Raw genomic sequence first — 22,657 nt, 5'->3', positions numbered from 1 at the left:
AAACTGATAATAATGCTGCCTTTTGTATAAGCGACAGAAATGCATTAGTATGATTTTGGTTACTTAGCAGCCTTATCCATGACAGATTAATCATGCTTTTATCTATAATTAATAAGTAGGTGACTGATAGGTACATACAGTACATTTTAAAAAACTCTGTTCCTCTCCTACATAGACTTTAAATCAGAAGGGCTGAAAAGAAGTTATTTTCTGTGAATACAAAGAACAGAGGAAGCAGGAGAAACCAGTTACCGGTGCAGCAGAAGCACATTTTTTGGTCCTTATCAACTTTTGTCATTTGGACAGAACATTTTTGAGCTGATTGCTATCATTTGGCCAGTGGGCTTTTAACTAACTTCTAAATTGTACATTGTGACAAGGACAGCATCTTTTTTCCATGTTCCTTGGTGAGAACATGGAGAATTCCAAGATGGGGTTTTACTGGCAAAGTGTGTAGAAAGACTATGCACCAACAACCACAGTTCTGCTGGGTTTGCAAAAGCAGGGAACAGCTCTGTGTCTAGAAATCAAGAATGTTCCAGCACTTCAAGCATCCATGTAGGATCCAAAAGAGGAATTTCCTCACTTCACTGCAAATTTCTTGGGTGGAACTGAGCATGCAATTTGCTCTCCCATACCTTCAGCCCCTGGAGATATGTTTCCTTCCCATTGGTTTCAATGAGACTTTTGAGGAGCTGCGGATCCCATCTGCACAGTGGGTGATATTAGATGCCTACGCAAAAGGGTAAATGTATTAATGACTGTGAAATGCTCAGTGACAACCATAATAGGAGTGATAGGAATAATGCAATAGATCATAGAAACTGATTTTGCATGGAAACATATGGTACAGAGGAGGATAAACAAGTGTATATGGAGTCTGCTGACAGGTGTGAGCCAAATGTTAGGAGCTGCTTTCCAAACTGAGCAACAGTCAGCCTACCATCTGCTGTCCCTCAGCCTTTCCTGCCTGGGCCTGAGAACAAAAAGAGGGAACGATGGACAAAGCAAAGGTGCAGCTGAGATCATTCAGGTAAAAAGAAAAGCATTGGATTACAAACACTTCCGGTTTTTTAGGTCTTTCCCTCTCAGCATCACAAAAGCATGAAGGTACCCAGGCAACAGCTTTCTTAGCAATGATTAATCAAGATCCTTGCCTTCTTATTTGCTAGCTAGAAGACCTAAAGATCAAATCTCTGTGCTTGGTAAAAGCAGGTGACCATCCTCTAAATTATTAACTGTTAATTGAATGACTTAAAAAAGAAAAAAGATGCAATAAAATATATATTCAGTAACAACAAGAGCTTTTTCAGCATTCTGAAGCATTTCTCTTAATTGCAAATCTCTTTACTATTCAGATATGCTTTAGAGTCAGCACAAGGGAGGAGTCAACCCACTCAAGCTGGAAGGAGCAGCTGCACAGGCAGTGAAAGCAAGGGCCCACAGTCCCACTTGAGCTCACTGGGGTGTTTTCTGTGCTCTAAAAAGGAACTCTTTCCTCTGTGCTGAATCTTTCAGGCCCTCTCTCTCTACAGCCAGGAGCTCCATCTGTTCTCCCTGCACTTCAGTCCTTTGAATGTTTCTTTTATTTTTCTTTTCATTTGTTTCATACTTCTACTCCTCGTGATTTCCATACCCCATCCCAACAGTGTCCCTCAGAAAAGGTAAATTGCAATGGGGAATATAAGTTGCCATACAACTTTATAGCTGTACAGCAGCTAATGCAATAAGACCTCAGTTCTAATCTCATTTCTAAGTTCTGCAATATTGGGCAGGGTTTATTGTAACAATGTGGATGACTTCCAAAGGCCCTGGTTTTAGAAAAAGTAATTTAGTACTAATTTTCTGGAGATACAATAGTGTTTAGGATTTCAGTCTCTTGCATCTCCAAAATCTACTATTTGTTAGTATTTGCATGTTAGACTGCAGCTAGACCCATATTTTCAGTTCTAGTGATGCCACCTCTACAAGAATTGTTTTCTCCAGCTATAATGAGTAATTGCACAGATCAGAAAACTGCTACAACCATCATTACATTACCTCAGTGCTCTGCCCAGGTGTTCCTCACTGTCCATACCCTTCTACGTCTTCTTTGCTCTCCTCTCATCAGGTCAACTGGTCTGTATTGTGAAGGCCCTTCGCTGACCTTCCGCAAATCACCTCTTCATTGTAAAGGATGTCACTTAGCCCTCCAAAATGTTCATTATACCAATCTCTATTGTAAATCTGATTGGTATTTAGACAAGTCTCTCTATGCTACTCATGGCTGGGCATTGTTCACCCTGCACATCCACAGATTCAGTCACTGTTCTTCCTTTCAACATGACATGTGAAGAGAAGCTCAGACATTGGGGAGCCAAAACCTTCACATTGCAGTTCTGCTATGTAGGTGACTTGTCCACTTCCTATCTGTCTGCATCTATTTGTTGTCCCTTGTCCTGTGTTTATGTTATGAGCTCTGTCATAAAAGGACTGTTTCATTGCACTAGTCTCTGCAGTACCTGGCATATTCTTGGCCTCTGAATATGGCTCTTAGGTACCAAAGGAACCTGAGCAACAGGAGAAAAAAAATAGCTTCCTTTGCAATTGTATGAAATGGCAATGACAGGACACAGTTGTACGTCTGTACTCTGGTCTTGTTGCTTCAGTTATTGTTTTGCTTGCTATCACAGAGGACTGATATCTTGCATTAAAGAAATAAAACCTTCAGGTGTGGGAGGTGTGCATGTGTATTTGTGTGTGTTCACATGCACTCTTGCTAAAAGTAATCCAAGCCAAGGATAAGGTCATACAGGGATTGGAGACACTCATATACAGCCAATGGCATATATGGACACTTCCAAGTGGGTGCAGAAGAAACTCTCCTATGCATCAGCTTCAGAGCCCAATGAAAAAAACACAACTTCTGCTTAATAAAGGCAAATGTCTCTATCCTATGCAGTAACATCACCTGTCGCAGATTCCTATGTAGAATGCTGAAATAACCCCTTCTGCTTCAGCAGCAGGCTGGGAGCTTAGGAAATGCCAGACTCTTATCTGAGAATCTAACAATAAAATGCTAACACTGCTTATTAGTAAAGTGCTAAACTAAAAAGTATGTATAGATAAATCTGTTAAAAAATATATTAGAACTCAAAATCTACACATCCTTATTTGCATATCAGCAATACCGCATTGCCTAACCTACCTTTATGGACACTTTCAGTCCTTGTGGACTCAATATACTCACCACTCAATACACTCACCACTTAATATGCTAAGACCACTTCCTTCTTTCACTAAAAAATAATACAAAAAAATAAAAAAGGCATTATGGCAAAAGTGATTTGGAAAAATGCTTTAACAAGAGGAAATTTGATTTTTTTCACTCCCATGAAATGTCAAAATAAAAATTTCTTATTTTTACACTGTTTTTGAATCAGAACATTTTCATTTACTCTTAAATGTCATCTCAGGGGTTTTAAACTAAAAAATGCATGACGAAAACCCAAGTTGTTCTCTTGTTTTGAAATGTTGACAGGAAGCAAGAACTTATTTTAGCAGTTAAAAACTATTTGCTTCAAGAATTTGGAACATTTGGAGAGAAGGCATTCAAAAACAATAATCAGAAATTCTTGTAAGATAATGCTGTGTTTCCAGACTTGTTCAATATATAAAATAACAGTAATTCCTTACCCTGAACTGTCTCCTATGGGAGACAACACAGATAAAGCATAGGGGCAAGGAGTTATTTTCTCCATTTGGCATGCAAAAACTGAGAGACATCATAACATATGACTGAGGTGTTGAGATGAAGATTGCAGTATAACATTATATTAGCTAACAATAAAGCATTGTAAAAATGGAGAACTCACTTCGTAAACACTAAGTGTATGAATATTTTTTCCTTGATATGGACACAGCAAGACTCACTGCTTTTTTGAGGTACGTTTGCAAAAAAATGATGACCCTGCCTAAAAGTCATCTTTTTCTGCAGCTGAGTGAACCATGGCTTGGAACTACTTGAAATCTGTTGGACAATGGCAGGCTGAGATGTTGGCATTGGCAACATACCTCTTCCCACAATAACAGTAAATCTACAGGGCTTCTGCATCATACCAGCTCGGGATCTTACAGTCTATGTCCAGCCCTGTATCTTCCCAAATGCCTGTGTAAAGGCAGTGGATGAGGTGAAGTTATCTTCAGAATTGTCTCTGGCATGAAGCTGAAGCTCAGTCAAAGTCATTCCACTCAGTGAAACCATGAGCATCACTGAGCTACTGCTATGCCCAGGGATGAGAAAGTACAGCTTTTATGAGCAAAGCCCCTGAGATTTGTTCCTGAATTAAGGAAATTTTTGCTTCATTTCCAGGACAGATCTGAGATGATGGTATGCAGCAGGATAGCCCCTAATGCTCACAAATACTACTGTGCATCCTAAAAGCTTTTGCATTTTGCTAATGTATCATTTGATATTTTGTATCTGAGTGAAATATTGTGGAACTGGTAGGAGTTACAGTCAGTTCTTACTCAGGATACATATCCAGAAACTTCAGGATGACTTTTGGAAATAAATATCTGTATTATAAAGTGCACTGTACAGCAGAAAAAAAACCCATATGCATGGTATGATGTGGCAGATATGGGGGTGCTGGGATGGTATTGGTGGGGACTGTATGATTTTAGTGGGATTGTATGCATATGCTAAAGACATGTAAGACAGTTAAAGTGGGGAAAAAAACACTTCAGAAGTAGACAGGGAAGGTAGATGGAAGTCACAGAAAGCAGTTCTGTTCTATCAGGAGGGGCATTAGAGGAATAATGGACAGAAGTGTGATGATTGTGGAGCAGTTGCACAATATCCAAAGAAATCCTTATAAACAAGTTTATCAGTAGGGTTATTAATAAAAAAGAACACTGTGTACGAGTTTACCTAGGCCCTGCTGTCCTAGAAGGCTTCCTTGTCCTCTGGCACCTGTGTGAATTATGGCAGCGACATTGGAGCTGATAACCTGCTCACCTTATGTACCAGTTAAACATGCAGGTCTGCATCAGAGACACAGCTGGTAGAGCTGCTGATTTATCCCTCTAAAGAAACACACCCTCAGCACTGGTTAAATTTATACTCTTCTAGAGCTATACTGCAAACACCTCCTATTGAGCCTCTCTTAACAATCAGTAAGACAATAGTCATAATGTTCACAGAATCAAAGAATGGTTTGGGTTGGAAGGGACCTTAAAGATCATCTCGTTCCAACCCCTTGCTATGGGCAGTGATGCCTCCCACTGCTGACTAGCAGCTAGCTAAGATGCAAATATCTCTGCTGAAGAACCCTTTTGTCTTTTGATTGTATGGTTCCACTCAAAATACTTCTTTCTACCTCTACATGAGACCTAGCACAGAGGGTTTGTTTAAACTCAAGTTCAGAAATTACTTAAATACCAGCACCTGTAACACATGTAATGGTCAAGGCATATAGAGGGGTGATCCATGACTTGTATATGCAATAAGACTAAACCTGGGAAAGTTATCTCCCCACCTCCAAAGCTCTTGGGGGAATTAATGACATTTTTGTATCCTAGGAGGCAGTTGCCTCTTCTCCTTGCCTCTTGCATATTACATGACTTCTCCTGGGAAGAGAGCTCTGATCAGCATATGCACATCTACATCCCACTGTCAGCCTCTATGGCATGGCAGCAAGGTATCCCAGCTCTCTTGCTTTCCTGATGCTTAACAAAACCACCTCATTACAACAGCTGCTGTGCTGGAAAAGCCACCAGGTAATAGCAAGCAGCTCTGCTGTAGTAGGAGGGGCATCAGAGGCATAAAACTTCTCTTTAGCAGTGTTTCATGCAAGGGTGGCCCAGGAATGGCTTTGGTCACAAGCTTTATTGGCACACACAAATTCCTACAAGTATGAGATACAGAGCAAAGTACTGAAAGAGTGGGAAACTTAAGCATGGAAGTGTTTAGAAAAGAAGTTTCTACATTTTTAATTCCCCTCTCCACTCTACCCCACCCCCGCCTGGGGAGGTCTAAAGTTATGCAGGAGGACACATGCTCCCTCTGTTACTCCAAGACCTCTGTTGGTTCTGGACTGGAGCTGCTAACCTTTCCCTCCTAACCTCACAGGCTTTGCAGCATGTTAACTAGAGCTACTCAGCTTGTTTGATGGAGCTGACTCATTCAAAGTGGGCTCAGTATGTGGGCAGAGTGAGTTCACATCTACTGCAAAATATCATATAAATATATCCATGGAAAGCAGCGTGTAAGTGGGAAGGTTGGGGTGTTGCTGAGAAACACAGTTCCCCAGTATCTCTCTCTTCTTTGATATCCCTGTGTGTAGGGCTGAAAGACAAATCATACACCAAGATACTGAGCTGGGCTCTAACATCTATTTCAGTAAGCCTGGGCAGTTTCTGCTACTGCAGTTGCAAAGCACCCAAAAGGGATACGCAGAACAGCCTTGGAGGGTCACAACACAGACCATCTAACCAGTACCATGGCTAAAGCAGTGGCCAGAAGCAAAAGCAAAAGAGTATAGGTTTAGAGCATCTCTCCTCCAGTGGACAGAGAGAGACTGAGTCTGTATAGTCCTCCTGAGGCTGCACCTGCATTTAAAGTGACCCACACTTAATTAAGTCCTCTAGATACCCACAGATAGACCATACAGAATCAGAGACAGGGAGAAATAAGGACAAGGATCAGGTTCTGGAGACAAATATTCGTTTTATCAATTAAGCATGCATAAAACATATATATAGTACTGCTGCTCTACACTGCTTTAGGGGAAAGACCAGAGAAGGGTTACACAGTTATCTTCTGGATTAAATGTGAAATACAGCAGTTGGCAATCTCACCTGCCATGTCATTATTCAGACTAAATGTTTGTAATGACCCATTCTGTTCCTAAAAATCTATAATATAGGAGGTTTTGTTCAAATAGTTCCATTTAAAGTGCAGGCTTCATATCAGTCTTGCTGCAAGATTTTAGTTCAGCCAACACAATTACAGAGTGGATCCCTTTGTACACTACATAGTTTGCAAGCAATTAGTGGTTTTTAAAAGGAAAGGCTACATTGCCCTGAAAATTCATGAGAACTGCATGGTTAGTCTTCACCTATTCTCTTAATGCTGGAGGAGGAGGAATCTCCCTGCAGCACAGCGATCAAGATGAGCTCTGATGCAGGCAGTTAGAATTTCCTTACCACAGCACTTCTGCAATAATAGCCAATGGAACTGTTGAAATTGTAAAAAATTACAGGGAAACATGGCATTACCCTCACTCACATGTGGCTACCTTCTATTCATTAAAAGAAATTACCATTTTACTACCACAGGTGTGATTTAAATATTACAATCCCTTGTGAACCTCAATAATGACTAACTTTAAGTCTCCAAAGAATTGAATTACAGAGCAGAGGAGAAGTCCCACAGTGACAATCCAGTTACCTCCACAGCAGTCCTTTTTAATCTGCTCATTATCTTTCTCTTCTTCAGGAGAAACTAGTTATTACATTTTGGAGCAGCTGGCAGTTGTATTATCTCCTACCTCAACTGATGTTCTTATGTTAGCTGCAAACCATGTCAAAAGGGAACCTGAGAAATTTGACATAGGATATACATTACAGAAAATATTAACTTTTGGTTTTGATGCAACACATCATTTGTATTTCCTTATTTACAAAGCACACAGGACACACTATCATGTATCATCTATAACTTGGGTTTTGCAGTGTTGGACAGTATTGGAGACCTCAATCTGAATGAGAAACAAGTATTTCTAGCCAAGCATTGCTCTGGTTTGACAGCAAGGGGTGAAACAACATACCTAATGACAGTTATTTAGGGAATAAGAATTTCACTCTTGCACCTCAGAAAAGTCATTGACAACTTTCACTGGTGTTAATCAAAGGCTGTCTTGACTAAGAAAAAGAATAGAGTTTAGAGCAGATATCTGACATGATCTCAGCAGAGCTAATCCTCATTTAAACTAATTTCTTTCCAGCAGAGGTGAAGAATAAGCTTTCACAGGAATTATCTTGCTTTGCAAATAACTGGGTTACACTAAGGCACTACCTAGTCCCACGCTAGAGAATACAGACATCCCTCTGCACAGATTCCCGCACTTTTTCCAAAACTCAGCTCTTGTCTTTAGTGTCACACTTAGCTTACCCATTATCTCCTTCTTCAGTAGAAATAAAGCTCTTTGCATTGCAATCTAACAGCAACTGATCAAACATGTCAGGCTCAGCACTTGTTATTTCATCCTACACAGTTTTCTCAGAGGGAAAAACCCAATAATATTTATGTAAGGTTTCTTTACTGGGAAAGGTTACAGGACTGCCCAACCTGTAAGGCTTTCTGTGCCCCAGACTTACATGTAACAGAGTTGAGGCCCCGAGTAGCTATACGAGCTTCCTAGAAGGGTTAAGCACTTTGTGATGTGTCTAAAGGCAATCAGGACAGCAAATGGGGAATAGAACTGCAGGGCTTCAGCAACCATCTCTGAGAGAGGAGCCACATTTGATCCTGCACCACCAGCAGTGATCTCTGCTCAGGATTTTATCTGAATCCTCTACAGGATTCTGGTGCTTGAACAGCTTCTTTTCTCAATAGAGGCTTGAGGACCTGCTGACTTTATTAATTTTAGAAGAGAAATATTTGGAACACTGCACTATTATTGGAGCAGTGACTGGAAGGTATATAGCCCTCTGCACCCAAATGAGCATGCAAAGCAGCAATGAGAGATTCAACTGCGTCTTCTCCAAATAGCTATGGATGTTCACATTGTTTGACATAAAAAGGAAAAATTCAGAGGAAAGTCTGAAGACCCTTCTCTTCCCTTAATCCTACAAACGTGTTGAGGGTCTTTCACAGATAAGAAGGAAAACTGCTATATATCACATTGGTAGAGGGAAGATTAAAAATATCTCATAAATGGCATGGAGCTGTGTCAGGGGACATTTAGGCTTGAAAAGGAGAAACTCAGGAAAGGGTTCCTTAGGTCAAGGAAAGGTTCTTCAATCACAGAGTGGTTGGGCACTGGAACAGGTTACCCAGGGAGTGGTCACAGTACCTAGTCTGAGAAAGTTCAGAAGCATTTGAACAGCAACGTCAGGCACATGGTGTGACTCTTGGGGCTGTCCTGTGCAGGAGTAGAATTTTGATAATCCTTATGGGTCCCTTCCAACTCAGGATACTCTATGATTCTATGAATCCAGCAGTTGGAGTAACCTTGAGGCTTTCAACAAAGTGGGACACAAGCAAAGAAGTGACATTGTCTCTGATAGGATTGTTTGTATAGGACTACATCGTTGCCAACTCCGTCTCCCTTGTTTCCTTTGTCTGACATTTTTCAAGCATCCAGTTTGTGCAGTGAAAAGTAAGGAGATGGAATTCTAGTACTGAGATGGTGAAGCGGACCAGTGCCAAGATCCTTGGGTGCCACATGGCTCCCCAAATCTGCTGATACTTTGTAATGGGTGGGAAGGTATCAGCACAATTCACATTATTATGCCTCACTCAGGGGATGGTGCTTTAGAAGACAACCTGTAGCCAGTACCCATCTTGCTGAATAAGTTAAGGGGTTTCGTGTTGTTTGCATGTTTCCCCTCAGTGTTGAGGGTGGTCTGTTACACTCCAGTCCACAAAAAAAACCCCACTTTTGTTTCAGAAGATGAAGTAAATTGAAACAATAAAGTCAGCCAGACCTTCCTTGAAAATGAATATTCATATTTCAGAGGCAGATAGTTGATCTACATATGCTTTGAGAAAAAAATCAAAAGCACAACATTATATGAGGGAACAGCTGCACCAGGCTAAACCATCTTTTTTTGTCTGTTTTGTGCAAGTCTGTGTTTAAAGTGTTAGGGGTTGACAAATCTAGAAGCTCAAAGGTGGTATGGCTACCACAGCTCCATGTTCTTGGGCCCAGCCAGTAGTGAGGTTGAGCATGTATTCCCAATAGGCACACACGGACACAATAGGTACATATATGCATATGCAAACATGCTTGACCAGATACACAGATCAACACAAGGAATGCAGCACTCACACAAATCCCAATGGCACTAACAGCCTTGTACTCTTTACCTGTTTGACTGAACAGGATGAAAACCCATTACGGGAAAATATTCATACATACATATAGAGAGATACATATATAGAAAGTTTGGATTCCTCAGTAGTTGGCCTTAGGTACCCAGTCTAACCATTAAGTAGATCAGCTAATCTCCAGTTACCTCTCCCACAGGCAGACAAACACATGCAAGCTTGCATTGACAGGTCTGTCCAGTAACTGGTCCAGGGACTGGCATAGAAGTAACTTGACAGAGGTACTGCAAGGGTTTGTGGATGAGACAATGTTGTCCAAGGATACTTGCTGAATGCTGCAGATTGGAATTGATGATGGGAGCCTCTGGATGTTCCCCAGGACTGGAGAACAGAGTAAGCACTGTAACCCAGGGCAGTCCTCATCAGTGATTCACCAACAGGGGAGATATCCTCAGGGGCCTGGATGGGTTTTCACAATAATGAGGGCAGCATCTTAATTTTTAATCAGACACTTTCATTATGGTAGTGTAATTTGTTTACCTGCCTGAGAGTCCCTGTAGTGTCTTTAGCCAACTTAAAAGAAAAAGAAAAAACAATACTGCAATATAACTGCATACATTGGCAAACAGTACAGTGTCCTGACTTTACAATCTCAGCATCAGCAGCTCTTCCAGGACTGAAGCACTGATGTTTCTCCCAAATGCTTGGGATGGGAATTACCTGAGGTGACTTTGCAATACCAGCTGACTCATGCCAACTTTTAAAGTGATGAGTACTGTGTAATCATAGTCCTTGGGCTGGCATTTCAGCTTTCCTCAGTTTGTTTCCTTTTCCTTTTCTTTCCAAATGCAAATACATGTTGCTTGCCAGATTTCTTCTACAGAATGTCTGATCTCATGATACTGAAATAAATTGTATATGTGAGCTTTAAGCAGCAATGTTCTGTCTTCCTTCTGCCACAGTCTGATCTAGCCTCAGTCTCACAACTGTAGATGAGGAATGAAAGTCTTCATGTCAAACCTGGCACAACTAGTGACATGGCTTCAGATTTGAATACAATAAAGTTATAGTGGTTTGCAAAGTGGCTGTCTAGCAGCTGAACGGTTAGTGCTGAATGCAGGCTTAGCTGAGGCATGGGTTTCTCAGGCTACTGAGAAACAAAGGCATGCTTTCACTGATGCTTTAATTCAGCTTAACGTGGCACATAGGTTAGGAAGAAGAAAAAGTCCTGCTCAGCAATTAGCGTTGCCCAGAGGTGTTCACCTCTGTTCCTCCCTTGTGCTGGTACTGACCATCATGCAAAAGCATAATGAATTGGGTCCTTGGCTTTATCTCACCTCAGCTATCTCAGAACAAATAAAACCAAATTAGATGTTTGGTTTGAAACCAAAGCAGTTCTTTAATCATGCTTATAGCATGGTTGTGCAAATGCTTGCAGAGAAAGCCAGGACCAGAAGGTAGGAGGAAGGAGGAAAGCTGTACTGTGTCCTCTCTAGTGGTACAGATACAGAGTGATCATGAACCTTCATCATAAGGGGATTGTAGTCCTCCCACTGGGCATATCTGCAGTGTGACACCACACATTCCTGGCTGTGTGATAGAAGAATTCATATGCAGGTACTGAACCCTCTTCTCCTCTCTTTCCCTCTTTCCAACTGTCCTTAACTGCAAGGTAAAACACAGTGGATTAAACTTCTCATATTCAATCTTAGTGAAGGGACAGTTAGGTTTACACTCTGTGACAGTGTCTCTGAGGTCTGTGGAAGCAGACTGTTGGGAAAAGACCCTTAGAAGGGACACTTTGCAAAAGATAAAGAAAATGCCCACTCTTACTGTTTTACTCTACATTTTCTAGATTTTAAGATTTCCTCCCTGAAAGAAGCATCTTTTTTCAGAGTGCACAACACTATCTGGAACAGCATGAACAAATCCAGCCTATATGCAGCAATGCTTTTATACTCTGCTTGATATTTCCCACTGGCAACATAAACCCATTTATTTCTTGACTCATCCTTTCATTAGCTATAATCCCATTGCATATATTATTCATAAAATAATATAAATTCAGAAAAATATAGCGGTGGCGATTTTTTAATCATCCTCAAATCAATCCTGTTTTCCCACCAGTCTTTAAACTAAGGTGGGTTTGTTTGTTTGATTTTTTTAAATTAATTTTCCACTAAGGTTCATTTAATTTCATTTTGTGTAACCTGGTATGTATTGAGCAGAACAAAGAAAATATTTGAGTCTATTTATATGCAATTAAATAGAAGTGATATATCCATGTCTTTTATAGATGGCTTTAATTTTCTCTGTAAAAGCACCATATCACACAAAAACTTTTTGCAAAAGCAAAGTATATTTTCTCTGAATGAAAATTCAAACTGCAAAAGCATCAACATACCAGGTGGGTGTCTTTATTACTCTTAATCACATACCTGTTCTCTGGACCTAAAAGAACTGGTACACACAAGTATTAAGCTCATCAACAGGTACATTGATCTGTGTACGGACGTATAGCAAAATACTTAAATAAAATTGATGCTCCATGACTTGTAATGGTATAACCTAATTCCAAGAGGTACCATAGTTTGGTAGGCAGAAACTGGCCTCATAGCTGAAGTTCCACTCCACTACAGCATATCTCATACGAACTTAGGCAAGTCTTTTGTACTCTGTGCCTATTTTCTCTAGAGTAAAATAAGGCCTGTAAGACTCTAAGATTTCTCCAATATGCAGGAAGAATATTCATTGCTTTTATGATTTTTTAGGAATCCTTCTGACCAGATGATGTCCCTTAGGTATTTCTACATCAAGCATGTGACTGAATCAGATGGTGAACTTATCATGCCCCAGATCAATTTTTTTCCCTTGTTTGAATACAAACACTGAGTCTTATTTTAGTCTACATTTGTTTAAATGCAAGATATTATACAATATTAAAATTCTATTTCATACCACAAAAATAATCTTTGCATAGAGTGCTGGTTATCATGCTCTAGTAATTACTTTAATATTACAATGACTACAAAATAACTTCTATTTTGGAAGTACAATTTAGAGAGACTGAGCCTCTTTAAGCACTAATTGTCAGACAGGGCATCTTTCAAAATTCATTATTCTTCTATCTCTTTCACTTCCCTGGACTCTTATTTGGGACATTCAGTTTGGACACTTTGATTTCTTCAAGAAAATGAAGAAGCCTGCCAGATGCAAACAGTCTTTGCTCTAATATAGCTACAATTTTATTTTTAATCTGGCCAAGGCCTTTAAATAAAAGCTACCTCTTCCAAGTCACTTTTGCTTACTGCTGAAAGAACTCAAAGGGCATTAGGGTTATCAGAGAACTAATATCTACTTCATGTAGTTAGTTCCTGTGTTTTAAATTTCTATTCCTTCAACTGATTGGTCGTGACCCTTCTAGGTAGACCTGTTACCCTGGAGGATTTATGGTGCATTTCTGCTAATCCCATCTTGGCTTCTTTCCATTTCCCTTGTCCAAATAAAATTCCTGACAACTTTTGGTTATCTCTTCTCTTCTTTCCTTTATCCCACCTTGTCTTCCCCACTATGCTCACATCTCATCTGCTCTCTTTAGCACTGCCAACATCTCCCAAATGATGCCAGTCTAGCTGGACTTGTAGTGTCTCTGTCTCTTGAAAATATTGCTTCCACCTATACAAATAGGTACTTATCTGCTTGCTCTCTTGTCTACATGCCGAGGAAGAAAGTAACCAACTTCTGTAGGAGCTAGACAGATTTCTCTCTCACTGAACTTCAGACCAGTACTTTTTTTTGCACAGGATGAGTATGGAGATTGGATACAGCAGAGCCCTGATCTGAGTGTTTAGGTGTCTTTTTTGTTACCTTTAGTAAAATTATATCAAGAAAGGGAGTCAACATGGAAAAAAATGGCCCTTGAGATATCCTTTAATTTGTGGTCCTGCCTTTGCAGACTCTCAGGTCCAGGGAAGAAGGCAGAGGTTAATATGAATAGAATATAGGAGCAGTGGTCTGCCAAGATAACCAACAATTTTAGGGAGTCCAGGTCTCTTGCTCTGTTGCAAACCTATCTTTTCTACCAAGAACTTTGTCACTCCTTGAAGGGACTGACTAATTACATCAGCATTTTATTTCTCTGCATGTAACTTTAGTTCTGCAGCCCTAAGCTCTTTGAAGGTTGTAGCTCCTGAGAAAGGAATAGGAAACAAGTACACATTTTCAGGATACTAAAGGGAAATAACTTACATGTCTGCTTCTAAGGGAAGAAAAGAAAAACTGCTGTCAGCTGTAAGTGAATCAGCATCTGATGATGGAAACTCTGACTTCTCTCTCTCATAGAAACTACATGCTTCTCATTGGATAAACCAACTGACTCTGTAGACTGAGGCACATGGAAGAATTGCCAGTGATCCTTCGTAGCTGTCTAAATGTGTTCTCTTTGCCTACAGGAAAGTAGCACTGCATGAAGAAAAAACTATTTGATGCTAACTGCTTTAAATGTAGACAGGCCCGGATTCAGTGGTTCAGAGTACTCAGAAACAAAAGACTGATTATTTTATTCATATATACCTTTGATTTTGGCCCAAATCTTTTTAGTTAAGACAAGTCCCCAAGGATAGGAGTACTGTGCCAATATCACTGCCTGGTTGGCCACAGAAGTCATAGGCTACTTTGGGATTTCAGTTTTCCTTAAAAATATATGAAAGAGTTAACAATCTTGGTTGGGGAGTCATAAAATGCAACTCCTTGATGTGAAATGGCTTATGGCACCCAACAAGAACTATTTGTAGTTTGCAACAGAAATACAGCTTAAGTTATACCCTCTCCATGGACTTTTCTTCTCAGATGAATGTAATTGAGAGTTTTCTTTCTCCATTAAGCTTGGAAACTATTCTTGAAAATCAAGGGTAAGGTTCCTTTTCCACAACTTTTCTTATATAAGTAATGCAGGGAAATGAAAGTGTCTCCCTTAAAAGGAGGAATTCAAACAGATGAGAATGTAAAAATACTACTGATATACTAAATCTGACAGTTTTCTCAGGCAAAATTAAAAAAAACCCCACAAACATCCTCCTGAAAACACAGAACATCATGCATTATCTTGCCAAGAAAAAAATGTATTGAGTTCATCTTTCTGAACAAGCTGGGAACAAGACTTTAAGTTGAAATAATGAATGCAACTTCCCCCAATCACTTTATTATCAAGCAGAATAAGATCCTAATCTTTCAAAGTGTCAAAAAAATCCCAACAAAACCAACTACAATATAAATGCACAGGACCAGCTATTCTAAATGTCACTCCTAAAGCCTTAAAGGATGCTTCCGAGATTTCTACGGTGGCATACAGATATGTTCGATGAAACAGATTTCAGCCAAGATGATATGATTTTATGCTGGTTAACTGAGATAATTGCTCCCTAACAACTCAGTGAATTGCGTAACAAATCTCATGCACTAGCACAACTCATCATATCAGTAATTATAGGCAGGAGATCTCATCTGAATCTAAAGATTATTCACAAGGCCAAGCAATTCAATCATCCAATTATTGCTACAAAACTCTTGATACCTAATGTGGGAACCACAATGCAAATGAAGGAATTCAAAAGAAGGAATCCAGAAGTACATATGTTCATTTCCATGGAAATTCTTTGCATTTGCATTCTGCTTGAAAGATTATTGGCCTAAGGAGTCTTATTGAAAGTGCTTATGCAACAGCAACACTTAACTCATCCAGAGATGACGCTGCCTTTCAGGGTATGTCATGCAAAGCTATTTTAGGCTAATGACAACTTTTAGATCTGAACCTTGTGCTCATCAGCCCTCCAGATTTTCAGAATGTGACTGCTCAGCATTTTCAAAAAAATCAGGCCCCAGGAAGTAGCTCAGATTGAGCATTCCAAAGTTAGGATATGGATCATCACTAGACTTAAAAAACCTGATCCAACTCCTGTCTCTGCCACCTTCTTAAATTATTACCATGTTTTGACAACCAAAGTATCTCTATACCTCTAAAAACCCTGTGCTGCAGAGAGAAGCTATCTCAGCTCCCGTCTGCAACTGTTGGGAAAATAAGGCACTAATAGTCAGGGTACCTTACCCAAGGCATGAGTAAAAGCCAGGTAGGGAAAAGATTGGAGTACAACACTCCTCCACACACCATCCCTCCTCAAGATAAATTACTCCTTTATATTCTATGTGTTTTTAGTGATTAAATATTAATTTCTTCATGCTGTTCTCCAAAGATTACAGTTTCTGTTCAAACTTTCTTGTGATAACTGCAACTGAAGCCTTGATATTATTTAAATTTATCCATCTGAAAGCTTCAGCTAAATGTAATTTATTCAGATGAGAGTTTTTCTAGAAAGGGTTGATGAATTAACTGAAGAGAGTCACAAATAAAGATTTTAATCAAAATTAATAACTTCATTAACAGCTGACAAGGCGTATGATCATTGTGATGTTTTCATATATTAAATTTTTTGATCCTAAAAAAAGAACCAAGATTTTGGCCCTATTTTGGTTTTGATGAGTGTGAGAAGGCTTTAATTTGATGAGGTATGTAGAGGGTTTCTCAACATTTCTGCCCAAAACCAAGAGTAAAATCTACTGGCAGAACCACTGGATAACTTGCAGAGATCCTGATACTCCTGAGTACTTGCACTTAGGGTCTGTGTTTCTGAGATAACTTGAGTTCCTGAACAGTCAGTTATTAATTAGAAGGGGAGGGAGGGAGGGAGGGAGGGAGGGAAGTCCATGTCCTCTAGTCAGTGGTCAGTACTGGGGAGGAGCAACTGTTGAACTAAGATCTCAATTAAAGTACAATTTATGTGTCTCTTTAGACCATTTCTATCCCTCATAACTGATAAATTAGTCCAGTGACCACTCCCTGAGCTTGATGTTCGCAATTGCCTCCTACCAGTATATTCTGATTGAGTATGGGGTCCTCTTTCTTCATACACAGGATGCCTTGCCCTGCAGCATTTTGCCACCTTCCCTATTCCAGCTAGCCAAAGCTGAGCCCCTCAGTGATGTTGGTGGCACCTCTGGGATCATATATTTAAGAAGAGGGTAAAAAAAAGCTGCACAACAGCAGCTGGGAGAGAGGAGTGAGAATATGTTAAACAAGAGTGCCGACACTAAGAGCAGTGAAGAAGCTATGGCTGAAGAAAGACACTTTACTGACAACTGATCTGTCAAGTTTTTGGACTGATATAGTTTATCCCTTTTTCCTCAGGTGTTTCTAATCCCTTGGTGATGCACAACCAGCCACAGTGTAACCATACTTTAGTGAGTGTATAAGAAATTAGAGGAAGTAGGACAGGCAGGACACAGCAGCTAGAAACAAGACCATTCACAACCAGCTACAAATGTTTCTGAGAGTGAGGAGGAATGACTGAGATCTTTAGTCCTTTTCTCTCTATCCCCCACAACCATGTGAATTGCTGAGCAGAGATTGCAAGATTGCAGTCAGGTCACAGCAAGAGAATGATTTACAGTTATGGAATTTAAAAGCATATTCAGTCTCTTTGCAGCACTGCAGGCCTTTGCTTTTTTTGGCTTGCATAGGAACTCAGCACTGAAGTGGATAACCTCAAATTTGTAAAGCAACTCTTCTTTTAATATTTTTTTTATGTTCAAGAAGAAAATTTCTGCTAATCTCCACCAGTAATTGACTTGCTTTTTCTTCCACAGCATTTTTGAACAATGGTTAAGAAGACACAGACCCATGCTAGAAGTTTACCCAGCAGCAAATGCACCGATTGGGCACAATAGAGAAAATTACATGGTCCCTTTCATCCCTCTTTACAGAAATGGAGAATTTTTTAAATCCTCAAGAGAGCTGGGGTATGACTATGAGTATCTGCAAGAGCCAGGTAATACTATAATTTTGGGTAAATGTAAAATTTGTTGCCTATAACCTGGAATATGTCTGTAAAATGAGAAGATAAAAAATCCTTTTGTTTCAGATTTTTTACTGAGTATAGTCCCAAATTGTATCTACTTGTTTTCAGATTTCTGGTCTGATACAGAATCAACATGATACTATCAGAAAAGATCCAAACAAAAATCAGTCATTAATGTGAATATCATCCCTCCTAGCCTATCAATAGCAAAATCTGACCCAAATGGTCAGCTAGCAATCAGAAGTGGAGAGAAAAAGTGCTGGATTTCAATCCTGCCATTTGATCAGCTCAGCAGTTACAGTGAAGCACAAATATGAACCAGTGTGATTTTTGGGTTTCTGGACATGGTTCAAAGGAATGTAGATTCAAAACTCTCTTTCTGGATTATAAATGTAATCAGATCCCTTAGATACACAGTAAAATTCACTGCAGCATCAAAGACCAATGCAAGGTCTGTGTAGCATTTAAAACAGTGATCCATTGACTTTGTGTTTGCCCTCTTGTTACTTCTATGAACAAAACTTAGTACTTCATAATGTTCATTTCAATCAAACAAATTAATTTGGCACTGTCTAGTGACAGTTTTGACATGAATTGTTGTTCAGAGGTAGTTTGCACCTGGACTTCCTGCCTATCCTTGAGCACAGGGAGGACAGAGGTCCTTGGGGCTGTAGCTGATGGAAAACCTCAGGTACATCAGGTCATAGTAAGTCTGTAGTGGTGGATCTCATGGCTTCTTTTGAGTAGTACCCATTTCCTTATTGTTTAAGGGAAGGGTTCACTTCCCTTAAAGGCAAAATGATGCCTTGAACTGAGATTGCTCAGTTACTTTGGCCCAATCATTTATAGAACTGGGCCACTGGAATGATCAGACATATCTCTTATGTTCAACACTGCTAAAAGTTACCTGTGATGTGGGATGCAGTTTCCCTTGCAGAGCACTTGCCACTGAACAGGTAGGTTATTAGGTATGTTTCCTTTTCCTGTCTGAGGCAGAAAATATTTTGTGAACATGTCCCTTCAGTTAAAGGGCAATTAAGAGTTATAAGGTAATTAAGAGTTGAAAGTCCAATAGTGATACAGCAAAATCATCAAGGATGTTTTAGTATCACTAGCATTCTCATAGCTTGCTTTTTGTCTTTATCAAAAGAATATCAGATCTCAGGGAATCCCTGTTTTTCTGACAGTTTGCTTATTAATAGCAGTATGTGGTTACTGCATACTTGATAAACTGTCCAATTGTGCATATAGTTTGTTGCTTCGCATCTTCTAAAAATTCATTTTGAGTTTTACACTCATCCAGAAAAGTAATCTTTTGACTATTTTATGTGTAATGAGAGAAATCTGAAGCTCTTCAGTATAATTATTTAAGGTCATTTTAGTACTTTAACCAAGATAATGGCAGTCAGTATTTCTCCTAATATATCATTAAAACAGATAGAAAAAAATCTTATGTTTCAAAGATGTTCTCAAAACTATAATTTTAGTCTTATTATTAGCATTTTGACTTTTTTTCATGATGCCATAATTTAATTTCAGATGAAGACCAGAAATATCTACACATACTTTGCAATGAAAGCCTAAACTCATACTATTGCTATAATTGTACCACTCAGACAAAGTGCCAAATACTATGACTTTCAGGAACTCTAAATCCTGAAATGGTATTGCAAAATGAAGCCAATGGTAAGCTACTTACCATTCAACAGTTAACTTCTGTTGCCTCCTGGACTCTTCCCTTCTTCCAGGGGAGCATAAAGTCCTCAGAAAATGAAAATCTTATTAAATTCTGCCAATGTTTTTAACACAGATGTAAAGAAAGTAGTTCTTTAATTATTTTGAAAGATCAATACATAGAATGAAATTCAGTCTTTTCAGAAAGCCCAGATAATCCTCAGATGTCACTCAACTCCTTGTTAATCTCACTGAGAAGACAAGAGCTTGAGCTGTTTCTTATCTGAAGGGAAGAACTGGTTACAAATAGAAAATGGCTGGACTCTGAAAATGAACATACAGATTTTCTTGCTGCTCTAGTGTTTAAATACAGACAGATAGCAATGCTAGATTCCTGTTCAGAGGAACATAAGCATAAACAGAAACTTTGTGGTACCTGAAGGAGGAAAACCTGCTGACCTTCCCAGAAACTTTCTGTGTACTCAAGGGAAAAGAGAAAGTCAGTGACTGGCAGTCAGGAGATACTGGACAAATAGGGAAATGTTACAAAGGAAAAAAAAAATCAGTAGCAAAGATCTGGGTGGTCAAGAAGAGGAAGAATTTCTGCAGATCTGCCAAATGAGGAAGAGGAGAGGCAAAGGAAGAATGAGGAACAAGCTCACAAAATCTGGCTCTATCCTGTTCTCAAGACCTGGCTTGTTTGTTTTCAAAGAAAATGGTCTAGGGGTGATTATGGCAGTGCTGAACTGACAGTTGGACTAGATGGTCTTTGAAGGTCTGTTCCAACCCAGAGGATTCTGTGACTCAGCAGCAGTTCTGGGGTACAGTACCAGGGACTAAAGAGAGATGAAGCAGGGGTACACTGAACAGGAAAAGCCTGATTACAAGAAAGAAAACCTGGAAAGAATTTAATGACAAAACAGCATTTTAATGCTAAATTATATTGTTGTTGTGTCTCTGAGGAAAACCTGATGCCTGGAGCTCTGCTTTCTACTGCAAAGCAAATCAGTGTGTGACAGTATGTGATTTTAATTGCAGCTTCATTTATTTCTGTATGTATGGCAGCGCTGAAGCAAAAGTGATCACAAAGAGCGTGTATGGAAGTCTATCCCTTGGGAATCAAAGGCACATGTCAGAGTGTAGTTAATGGGGAGCTACTCTGAGCAGAAGCTGGAGGAGACACCCAGCTGTCCCTGAGATGAGAACTGTGAGCTGTAAAACTACCACAACCCACATGTCTTACTGAAAAAGAACACTAGTTAGCATCAAGAAGACTAACAGCACCACCTAGAAACAGCTGTCACTGCAATTTACTCTGTCAAGAGCTATTTCAAGAGCTTGCATTCCAGGGACTGAGCTGTCTTTTCTATGTTTTTTTACTCCCTTCTTTCAGAAATGAAAAAAAAAAAATTACAGGTTCAGTCTTGACTTTTCACCAGGAAGTCACTCTCTCCTAGTGGGAACAGTTTTACAGAATCATAGAGTCATTTAGGTTGGAAAATACCTTTAGGATCCTGAAGTCCAACATGAGATGAGTACTGCAAAGCCCACCACTAAGCCATGTCCCTTATTACCATATCTACATGATTTTTTAACACTTCTAGGCATGGTGACTCCACCACTTCTCTGTGCAGCCTGTTCCAGTGCTTGACAACCCTTTCTATCACAAAATTCTTCCTAGCATCCAATCTAAACCTCCTCTGGCACAACTTCAGTCTGTTTCCTCTTGTCCTATCACTTGTTACCTGGGAGAAGAGCTGTAACCTCCTTTCAAGTAACTGTAAAGAGTGAGAAAGTTCCCTTGAGCCTCCTTTTCTCTAGGCTGAATATCCCCAGCTCCCTCAGCCACTTCTTATAAGAGTTGTGCTCCAGTCCCTTCCCCAGCTCTATTATCCTTCTCTGGACAAGCTCCAGCAGTGATTTGATGACCACTAAATGCGTAGCTGAGTAAATCACTTTTTTTGGAAAATCATAGAATAATAAAATCATAGAATCGATTGGGTTGGAAAAGACCTCCGAGATCATCGAGTCCAACCCTTGGTCCAACTCTAGTCCATTTACTAGATCATGGCACTCAGCGTCACGTCCAATCTGCATTTAAAAATCTCCAGGGATGGTGAATGCACCACCTCTCTGGGCAGCCCATTCCAATGCCTGATTACTCTCTCTTGAAAGAATTTTTTTCTGATATCCAGCTTAAATTTCCCCTGGCAGAGCTTGAGTCCGTGCCCCCTTGTCCTATTGCTGAGTGCCTGGGAGAAGAGACCAGCCCCCACCTGGCTAGAACTTCCCTTCAGGTAGTTCTAGACAGTGATGAGGTCACCTCTGAGCCTCCTCTTCTTCAGGCTAAACAACCCCAGCTCCCTCAGCCTCTCCCCATAGGGCTTGTGCTCCAGTCCCTTCGCCAGCCTTGTTGCTCTTCTCTGGACTCGCTCCAGCACCTCAATATCCTTTCTGAACTGAGGGGCCCAGAACTGAACACAGTACTCAAGGTGTGGCCTCACCAACACAGAGTACAGGGGAATGATCACTTCCCTGGTCCCTCTGGCCACGCTATTTTTGATCCAGGACAGGATCCCATTGGCCTTCTTGGTCATCTGGGCACACTGTTGGCTCATGTTGAGCTTCCTGTCAATTAGTACCCCAAGGTCCCTTTCTGCCTGGCTGCTCTCCAGCCACTCTGTGCCCAGCCTGTAGCGCTGCAGGGGGTTGTTGTGGCCAAAGTGCAGGACCCAGCACTTGGCCTTATTGAAAAGCAGACAAATACCCAATTATTAACCCAGGAATCTAACCAGCAGTTGTGATTTCTGGACACTAACTGAATGTGTTTCTTAGCTAAGGATCTTTGAGACTCAGGGCAAAGTAAGGAATAAGAGGATTGTGATTACAGTGCAGAAAGCCAGGTTGCTTCTGCATGTGTTGCATGAAGATCCAGAGCTCAGATTCAGAGCTGTAATACAGCTATGTCTGGCTGTTCAGCAATTTGGTTGCTAAATCATGTCCAGGTCACTAGAAAATGTGGCAGCTGGCAAATATG

General features: G+C 40.1%; 1 protein-coding gene across 1 annotated transcript in view; it reads left to right on the top strand.

Moving 5' to 3' along the window:
- TYR (tyrosinase) overlaps positions 1-22,657 on the top strand; it is a 50,569-nt gene that overhangs the window by 21,672 nt on the left and 6,240 nt on the right. Inside the window, exon 4 of the mRNA XM_071571586.1 lies at positions 17,735-17,916. Within this exon, the coding sequence (XP_071427687.1) occupies positions 17,735-17,916 (182 nt within the window). The remainder of the gene's footprint in view (positions 1-17,734; positions 17,917-22,657) is intronic.

Source organism: Pithys albifrons, chromosome 1 (assembly GCF_047495875.1).
Source record: "Pithys albifrons albifrons isolate INPA30051 chromosome 1, PitAlb_v1, whole genome shotgun sequence".
NCBI lineage: Eukaryota > Metazoa > Chordata > Aves > Passeriformes > Thamnophilidae > Pithys > Pithys albifrons.
The sequence above is the reverse complement of the archived record's forward strand: the minus strand, read 5'-3'. Positions and strand labels throughout refer to the sequence as shown.